The 9986-nt window shown below is 41.1% G+C and overlaps 1 protein-coding gene across 2 annotated transcripts; it reads right to left on the bottom strand.

Moving 5' to 3' along the window:
• Nucleotides 1-2438: 2438 nt before the first annotated feature.
• Nucleotides 2439-9986, bottom strand: LOC115066348 (nematocyst expressed protein 3-like). 2 transcript variants are annotated; one of them, XM_049452286.1, is made up of 2 exons: nucleotides 9917-9986; nucleotides 2439-3027 (listed from the first exon to the last, which is right to left on the bottom strand). In XM_049452286.1, exons 1-2 carry the CDS (start codon nucleotides 9983-9985, stop codon nucleotides 2554-2556), a joined length of 543 nt encoding a protein of 180 aa, XP_049308243.1. In that variant the 5' UTR covers nucleotide 9986; the 3' UTR covers nucleotides 2439-2553. The 2 variants fall into 2 exon arrangements, with proteins under 2 accessions (XP_049308243.1, XP_029407143.2); XM_029551283.2 differs by lacking the exon at nucleotides 9917-9986 and adding an exon at nucleotides 3128-3244.

Below are 9986 nucleotides of genomic sequence, written 5' to 3'. Positions count from 1 at the left end.
AAAAATACTTTATAGCCGAAAGCAACAAATAATTGTTCGCACGCGTAACGCTCATCAGTAGAGGCAGTCCACGGCTGGGATCAGCGCGTGGCTAAAAGCAGAGTTGCATATTTTAAAGCGATGAAACGAATTTAAATGCAGAAGCGGAGGCGAAAACAGATAAATGCTGAAGCAAATGAAAGTAGAAAAACCACGCTGGATTAGTAGGTGGTGAAGATGGCGGTGTTAGTGATGATGTTGGCGTTGGTGTTGATGCTAGTAATGGTGGTGGCGGCGGTGTCGGTGCGCTGCGAGCGGAAGCTTTGAACAAATAAATTTAAAACCGATTTAGAATTTATGCAAATCGCAAGCAATCAACGCCACGAACCAACAGCGTCTATGCCGCTCGTTTGCTCTTCGCCCTCACCTTCAACTTCACCGTTGTATTGGCAGCTGAACTGCTGATGCTGCAACATTTGTGGGTGCGTTTGTGCGCCGCTAGCTGTTGCTGTGTCGTCGCTGGTCGAACGCGTGAAACAATTGGAAGCTGCTCGCACTTAATGAGGCAATAAATTAGTAGTCCGCCGTCGATTTTACGAGGCCCGAAACTAATTTAGTGTTATGTTGTGGTGTCGTGTTTGGTGCGTCCTATCCGCAGTATCGGTAGCAGCATCGACAATTGCCCGATGATTTTGGCATAGGTATAGTTAGTGTGGTTAATGTTGTTGTTGGGATTCTCATTATTTTATTTTATTATTATTATTTTTTTGTTTTTTTGATTTTGTTGCTATCATGTTGCATGTTGCGTTCAGACTGGCTGTGAATATGCCATTAAATCCACATGTGTGTGTATGTTCGTTTGACCGCACAGGTACTTATGTTAATTGCATTGAAAGCTTTCAGCGATTTGGAAACTGAAAAGGCGGCGCCTGCCGGACGAAAATCTAAAACCAGAAAAACGATTTAGAAAATTAAACATTTAAATGCGAAAGTTAAAGACGTTGAGAGGAGAATAGAAGAAAAGTATTTAATTAAACGGCTGCTTTTATTTCCTGATCTGGGATCTGTGACCTTGAAACGATACCTTTCCTCTTAAATTTACTGAAGTTTTTTTAGATCTTCTTTAAGTCAGCGTGGCAGTCGTTTCTTCTTTTCGCGTTTTGGCGCCAATTCGAGATACCAAGTGCAGCCAGATTCTTCTCCACCAGATAACTCCAACGGAATGGAGGTCTTCCTCTTCCTCTGTTTCCCCCGCTTTCTCCCGAAAATTTATAACATCAACTCATCAGATATTGTTATCGTCCATGCCTCTGCACCATATAGCAGGACGGGAATAATGAATGACTTGTAGAGTTTGGTCTTTGTTCGTCGAGAGAGGACTTTACTTCTCAATTGCCTACTCAGCCCAAATTAGCACCTGTTGGCAAAAGTTATTCTACGTTGGACTTCGAGGTTGACGTTGCTGTTGGCGGTAATACTGGTTAATACTGCCTTAACGATTCAGCTCTACAGCTCGAATTATGTTCTTTAGCAGTAGCTTGAAGAAGTCGAACCATTGGGAGTCGCCTTGTCTGAAACCTCGTTTGGTATCAAACGGCTTGGCGACGCTTTTGGTATTGCTTAACGTCAGTTTACACAGCCGTATTAGTTTTGCGGGTTAACAAATTCAGACATTGTGGCATAAAGTCGACTCCTTTTCGTGCTGTCAAAAGCAGATTTGTAATCGGCGAAGAGATGGCGTGTGTCAATCCTCTTTACACGTCATCTATTGGGGAACCGGGTTCGCCATCTTCTGGTGTGCCATTCAGCAGCCAGGGGAAGTGTTCCCTCCACAATTTAAGTATGCTCTGGCATCAGCCACTAAATCACCTCGGGGATTCTACAAGAGTATGCTCCGGTCTTGACCTGATGTTAGTTAGTCTATCACTTTCCGCACATGTTGTGGTCGATTGTAACCTTGCGAGGTAGGCAGTCTGTTTTTTTTCCACTGCGACACGGCACTCCAGATTGTAGCAGCTGCTCTTTTTCATTGTCCGAAAACTAACGGTTTCGATTACAGCTGTACGGAAGGAGCTTGAAATGCCGTCGCACGGTTCCCTTATACCGAGTGGCTGACGAGTGCTCTCAGAGAGCAGGAGTTGCAGCTTCTCGACGTCTAATCTTCCTTGTGCTTGTTGACGGGCGTTTTTTGCTACACAGGATTGGATGCATATCTTGGCTGAAACAAGATAGTGGTCCGGGTCCATTCTTGCTAAATTTCAAAAGCTGAAAATTTTAATAAATAAGTTAAGTTTAGGTCTGTAAGATAATAAGTGTTGATCTCAATCGAACTAAGACAACTTACAGCAGGCAGTACTTCTAAGGGATATAATAATATGTATACGAAAATCCTTCAACGGATTAAGAAACTCGGATTAAGAAACATCCAAGCCACTGTTGCTGATTTCAAAACACAGGGATTTTTTAGTAAAATATCAGTTTTATTTTAACATAAACACAAGATAAACAATAAACAATAGCATATTTCTGATGAGTCAAATAAAATGACTACTCATAACAGCTAAACAACTGCGCTTAGAAACGACGTTGTTTGTAGACACGACGACGGACGGTGCGGTATCTGTAACCATCTTCAGCAGGCTGCTCATAGACTTCAGAGGCAGCTGGTTGTGGGGCATAGACTGGAGCTGGGGCTGGGGCAGAGTAGACCGGTTCTGGAGCGGTAGCTGCGGGTGGGATGTAAGATGAAACTGGCGCTGAAGGCGCGGGTTGGTAGACTGGAGCAGGAGCCGGGGCTGGAGCGTAGGCTGGTTCAGGTACGTTAGCCGCAGGAGGAATGTACGATGAGACTGGAGCGGATGGCGCAGGTTGGTAGACTGTAGCTGGGGCTGGAGCGTAGACAGGCTCAGGAGCATTAGCTGCAGGTGGGATGTATTGGTTAGATGGTGCGCTAGCAGCAGGTTGGTCGTAGCCATAGCCCAGATGGGAGACATCAGCGCAGGCGAAAGCCAAAATGGCGATGAAGGCGGCGGCGGCGGTGAAAAATTTCTATGGAAAAGATAGTATAAATTGTGACTTTATTTCTTCTCTTTAGAAATCTTCGGTTACTTTTTTGAACATCCTCGCCATTGAGGAACTCGATACTCACCATTTTTAATAAATTTAATGTTGCTTGTTGTTCTACTGAACTCCGTGCGACTTGTGAATGGTTGTCCGTTGCAGCTGAGTACTTTATATACAATCTATCTAGAGTGCAACATTAGTTTTAGTGAACGCAGCTTCAATTATTTAACTTCAAAACAAGAAATAGCTATTAGATTAAGCGTATCAATTAGACACATATTTTTTAAGAAGACAAGCATACGAAATACAAAAGAACATACAAAGAAATAGAAAAGCAATAGTTCAATGCACTTAAGGAAAAGACAACTCCGCGATAGCAGCAGCTGGTCGCTCTTAGAAACATGTTTTCAGTTTAAATTATAATATTTTTAAATTTTCGCGGAAACTTATTGCAGTTTGCAAGCTTTTAGCCAAGCTACGAATAAACATTTAAAACGTCGACATAAATTGAACAAAGCTTATACCAGAATATATATTATATCTAAACACTAGAGAATCTATACAAGTATATGCATCCTATGCACAGTTTCTTGTGGAGACGGCTTCATAAATTATTAATTAGAAGATACAGTTTGAAGTTTAGGTTTGTAAGGACTCTACAGATAATAAGTTTTTGGTCTGGTCATCAGGTTGTCCAATTGCTCATCACGCTTACCATCGGATTGCCTTAGGTCAATAAAGCGCTAAATTTAGTTTTCCGACTTGCTGGTAGTAGCATAAGCCATTGTGTTGACTTAGGTTAGTAAGGTTAAGATGCCAACGTTTGACGCGAATTTCAGCAATCTCTGTGACCTCACTAACACTATACCTTTTCCAGTGTCTTATACGAAGGGAACCCATATGCTTTAAGCATTGCCTTGCTAATGCGGGACAAGTTCTTTATTGTTTCTCTGGTACCTTGCCCTTGATATTTCCCGCTAGGTTCTTCTTCGATCTGTCAGCCCCACTCTGCAGGCGTGCACCGCCACCAGACTATGACCAGTGAGCAGACCAACTATTTTTCAAAAGTCCCTTGTAGGAACAGTGTGCATTTCTAATGTACCGCTTTATAAATGACTTTTGCAGTTTCTCAAACCGTTAGATGGTTCCATCGCGATTTGACTTCCCCTCCGCGCTCCAGATTGTCGTGTAAACAATTCATGCGTTTAATAATACCGGTCACGTTTTCGGACGACAGAGGCGCACGACTCTTGGCAACTTCGTCCGTTATGTCACTCGTTGCCTTTGTCACATTACAGACAGTTGAAGTGAAGTGAAGTGCTACCCGGCTTCCAAAGATATTTCTAGACGATTTGCGAAACGAGGCTATTGCCTTGATTTCTGCTTGGCTGTTAACATAAACATTAACTCTGGAGTTAGAAGCCAGATCCGCGGCTTTCCCAGTAGCATTCTGTAATGTTACAGCAGTTTAGTAGAAGTAGTGTACAGTGTACTGTACAGAAAAAGGGTTCAAAAGTGAGCAATTTATTGAGCAATAGTTTTTTCAAGGTATAAATGATATTATTCAAAACTGCTTTGAAATGAAAATAAGTTGAAGTCTCGGATGATTTTTAAAAAGAAATACGACTTCAATCTATCATAAGATTAGATAAATTATGAAGGCTTCCTTTGCACTGATTAGCTTCAAGATCACCTCAATATTCCCATCTACGCTACTAATTGGACTGTGTTGTCGAAATCTTAACTGGAGGGTCTGAGAATCGGTCACGATTTTCTAAAAGTGCAAAATTTCCTTATTCCATCGAAGTGCCCACAAACACATCAGTAATTACTCTTATAATCAGTATGTTACTACTGGCATTTAACTCATATTCTTAAGTAAAAACAAGAAAAAACGTTAACTTCGGCTGCACCGAAGCTAATATACCCTTCACAGGTGTATTTCTTTTAGTAATTACGTGTTCAGTTTATATGGAAGCTATATGCTATAATAATCCGATCTGAACAACTTTGTCGGAGATCCATGTCAAATTTCGTCAAATGCGAAAGTTTTCCATACAAGTCCTTGATTCCTCGTTCGATTTGTATGGCAGCTATATGCTATAGTGAGCCGATCTGAACAATTTCTTTCGATATTACATTATTTTTATAAACAATAATTCACACCAAATTTCGTGAAGATATATCCTTAAATGAGGAAGTTTCGCAAGCAAGCATATAGTTAACCGATCTGAACAATTTTTTCGGAGATTACATTGTTGCCCTAGAAAATAATCCGACGCTTCCTTCTGGGTGTTACAAACTTCGTGACAAACTTAATATACCCTGTTCAGGGTATAAAACATGCAACTTTTTTATACTAGGTGTAAAGTATCTTTCGGCAATTGTGAAAAAGATGAGAAAATTTTCTTCGGCGTAAAGAGAACTACAAGTCATCACCAATACCCAAACATAGCTTTATCTCCTCTAAGCCTAATACTAAACTTCACAAACTAAGTCCAGAAATCTCAAAATCCAAACAGAACATTCCGTTAGAAAACACTTTTCAAAACAAAATACTATATATTTCGAATTAACTAAACATTTATTTTGGGATATTCATTAGTTCAAAGCTTAGAAACGACGTTGTTTGTAAACGCGACGGCGCACAGTGCGATATCTGTAACCATCTTCAGCGGGTTGCTCATAGACTTCAGAGGCGGCTGGTTGTGGGGCATAGACTGGAGCTGGAGCTGGGGCAGAGTAGACTGGCTCTGGGGCAGCAGCTGCTGGTTGGTAAACTGGAGCTGGGGCACTGTAGACTGGTGCAGGAGCGCTGGCCGCAGGTGGGATGTAAGATGAGACTGGAGCAGATGGCGCAGGTTGGTAGACTGGAGCTGGTGCTGGAGCAGAGTAGACGGGTTCTGGAGCAGCAGCTGCTGGTTGGTAAACTGGAGCTGGGGCACTGTAAACTGGTGCTGGAGCGCTAGCTGCAGGTGGGATGTATTGGTTGGATGGTGCGCTAGCAGCAGGCTGATCGTAACCATAGCCCAAGTGAGAAACATCAGCGCAAGCGAATGCCAAAGTGGCGATGAAGGCAGCGGCAGTGAAGAATTTCTGTGGAAGGTAAGAAGATTCGAATTTTAGCGGTATCCTTCGTATCAGATATATATTTACCATCTTTAATATTATTAAGTTGCTTTGTTGCAGTACGTGCGACTTGTGATAAACTTATCAGAGTATATTCGGTATTTATATCCGTTTTCGTTTATTGAGATACTCATTAGAAATCGCAAATATTCATGCAAGTTGGCTTAGTCCAAATTAAGTAACTTTTATCACGGAAATGCAAATCAATTCTACTATAAATATATCATATCTCTGACCTGCTTCTGCTTCAGTAGCATTTTCAAAGCACATAAGCAAAGTAGGTACTAAGTGAAGTCAAAGTAGATACTATGTGAAGCTAAAACGGGTTAGCATTATATTTTCCGGCAGGCAGATGGCACGCTTTTGAATATATTTAATATTATGCTCGTTTGTTAAAAATTGTGTATAAGTTTAACACTCGCTGTTACTTTCAATTTTTAGTTTTTGAATGACTTCAGATATTCTACCTTCTATGTAGAAGGCTACATGTTTGTCGCGGCGATGCTGATGAATGTCGTCCATCAGATAAGAAACTCATTGCAGACTAAGATCTTTAAATTATGTAGGTACTTGTTCACACCACTTCTGGTAAAATGTAATACATTTCGAAGTTCCCTACTTTTGTTAAGAACACCCCATTCACTTCAAATTTAATATGGAATATTTAATATCATTCTAGAGAATATTGTTTAGCATTTAGAAGATTATCTCTTTCAAATGTTGGCCGCGGTTATATCTTAGATGGTCCATCCGTTCAGTTCGATTTTCGATGACTCGTTCGAGCAATTCAACTGATAACTGTCGAATGACACATGTGATATTTTCTCCAGGGCCTGAATCGAAGTGGCATTGTCCCTATATACGTTAGACTTTACATATACCTGCAAGAAAAAGTCTATCGTTATGATATCAGACGATCTTAGTGGCCAACCGACCGGCCCAAAACGTAAAATTATCTGCTCACTGAAGTGTTATCTTAATAAATCCTTTGAAATATGAGATGTCTGGCCACCGAGATCACGAACTTCGATTTCAGGTATCAAATACGGTTATCATGGCGCAAAAATGGTCGCCGTTGACGGTTACGTTCTCACTGGCATAATTTTTGAAGAAATATGGACCGATGAAATGAATCTCTTCAGGTTGCACTTTGTTCCAAATGTGGCAATTTTGTTTATTTACATACCCATTGAGCTAAAAATGGGAATCATCGCTGGAGAAAATTTAACTCGAAAACGAAGGAACTTCTTGAAACTTTTCAAGAGCCCTTAAAGCGAAACGATGTCGCTTGGGAAGCTCGAAAGGATTCAGTTTTTGCAGAAGCTGTACGTGGTACGCTTTCAATTTCAGATCTCGACGTAAAGTGCGCCAAGTAATTCCATACATCGGTCCGAGTAACATTTTTCTTCACGACATACTGGACGTGGTCTATTCGATCAAATAACGGGTGATTTTTTTGAGGTTAGGATTTTATGCATTAGTATTTGACAGATCACTTGGGATTTCAGACATGGTGTCAAAGAGAAAGATGCTCAGTATGCTTTGACATTTCATCATGAATAGACTTACTAACGAGCAACGCTTGCAAATCATTGAATTTTATTACCAAAATCAGTGTTCGGTTTTTTTTTTTTTTCGGACAAATTTTGTTCAGCGATGAGGCTCATTTCTGGTTGAATGGCTACGTAAATAAGCAAAATTGCCGCATTTGGGGTGAAGAGCAACCAGAAGCCGTTCAAGAACTGCCCATGCATCCCGAAAAATGCACTGTTTGGTGTGGTTTGTACGCTGGTGGAATCATTGGACCGTATTTTTTCAAAGATGCTGTTGGACGCAACGTTACGGTGAATGGCGATCGCTATCGTTCGATGCTAACAAACTTTTTGTTGCCAAAAATGGAAGAACTGAACTTGGTTGACATGTGGTTTCAACAAGATGGCGCTACATGCCACACAGCTCGCGATTCTATGGCCATTTTGAGGGAAAACTTCGGACAACAATTCATCTCAAGAAATGGACCCGTAAGTTGGCCACCAAGATCATGCGATTTAACGCCTTTAGACTATTTTTTGTGGAGCTACGTCAAGTCTAAAGTCTACAGAAATAAGCCAGCAACTATTCCAGCTTTGGAAGACAACATTTCCGAAGAAATTCGGGCTATTCCGGCCGAAATGCTCGAAAAAGTTGCCCAAAATTGGACTTTCCGAATGGACCACCTAAGACGCAGCCGCGGTCAACATTTAAATGAAATTATCTTCAAAAAGTAAATGTCATGAACCAATCTAACGTTTCAAATAAAGAACCGATGAGATTTTGCAAATTTTATGCGTTTTTTTTTTTTTAAAGTTATCAAGCTCTTAAAAAATCACCCTTTATTATTCAGTAATGAATGCTGGGTCTCAAGATGGCTGATGGTGTGCGAATAGTACGCTCAATATGCCGATTAGATTGACTATTTGTTGAGCAAAGCGCTCGAAACACATTCGTCACAGACGGACCACCAAAAATAACATGACAGCTTGACACGACTCACGCAGGATCTGTCAAAAATGGGTATTGAAAAAGTAGCAATACAACGTAACCAGTTAACGGATTACATCTAGCGGAAAACGGCTTCAATTTATTAGTACTTTCTAGCCAGGACTGAAACTCTAGAACTTTATAACTATCGATCAGTTTGAATAACAGTAATATGCCATAGTGGTAAGATGTAAACCACTTGTTCGGAGATTGTAGCGCTACCTTTACCTTTATGTCGAACTTCGTAGATATCTTGGCAAGTCTAGTATATCCTGTTCGAGATAATGAAATGCCAAATTAAAAAATTTAATATCTCACCAATCGAAGATTACAATAATATCTCTAAAAGTTGGTTATTTCTAGCGCCCATATTTTCACATTACCTATACGAAGGTGGTTCAAAAAAACCTTTGTTGTTCCATTCATCCTAACCAACTTAAAACCAATACGGTAGTCTAGATGGGAGAACCTCAATCTCTATAACCTTCAAATAGTTTAAAGCTCGCTGCTGTGGTATCAACATAACCTGATCATGTTTGGTACTATCCTTTAGCGATAATCAAAAGACTCTTTTACGTAGTAAAAATTAATTTAATTCAACAAAATCGCTCAAGGACTCAATAATACAATTTGATAAAGTCATCAGTATAAATCAGTCTCATGTTTAGAAACGGCGTTGTTTGTAGACACGACGACGTACGGTGCGGTATCTGTAACCATCTTCGGCGGGTTGCTCGTAGACTTCAGAGGCAGCTGGTTGTGGGGCATAGACTGGAGCTGGAGCTGGGGCAGAGTAAACTGGTTCTGGGGCAGCAGCTGCTGGTTGGTAAACTGGAGCTGGGGCACTGTAGACTGGTGCTGGAGCGCTAGCTGCAGGTGGGATGTAAGATGAAACTGGAGCAGATGGCGCAGGTTGGTAGACTGGTTCCGGGGCAGCAGCAGCTGGTTGGTAAACTGGAGCTGGGGCACTGTAGACTGGTGCAGGAGCGCTAGCTGCAGGTGGGATGTATTGGTTAGATGGTGCGCTAGCAGCAGGCTGGTCGTAGCCATAGCCGAGATGGGAGACATCAGCGCAGGCGAAAGCCAAAGTGGCGATGAAGGCGGCGGCGAAGAGTTTCTATGGAGAAGGTAGTATAAGGTGTAATTTTATTTATACTCTTTGGAAACTTGCAGTTCCTCTACGAGTATTGAATATAGTCTTGCCATTGAGGAACTCGATACTCACCATTTTTAATAAATTTGGTTTGGCTTGTTGTGCTACTGAAGTCCGTTTAACTTCTGAATATCTAGTCATT

The sequence above is a fragment of the Bactrocera dorsalis genome, chromosome 3, assembly GCF_023373825.1.
Source record: "Bactrocera dorsalis isolate Fly_Bdor chromosome 3, ASM2337382v1, whole genome shotgun sequence".
NCBI lineage: Eukaryota > Metazoa > Arthropoda > Insecta > Diptera > Tephritidae > Bactrocera > Bactrocera dorsalis.
This window is presented reverse-complemented; position numbering and strand designations above follow the sequence as displayed.

Excerpts from the sequence above, each read along its gene's own strand:
- LOC115066348 (XM_049452286.1), bottom strand. The coding sequence starts at position 9,985 with ATGACTAGATATTCAGAAGTTAAACGGACTTCAGTAGCACAACAAGCC. Across the intron at positions 3,028-9,916 it reads AACCAAATTTATTAAAAATG|AAATTTTTCACCGCCGCCGC; the intron begins GTGAGTATCGAG and ends TCTTTTCCATAG.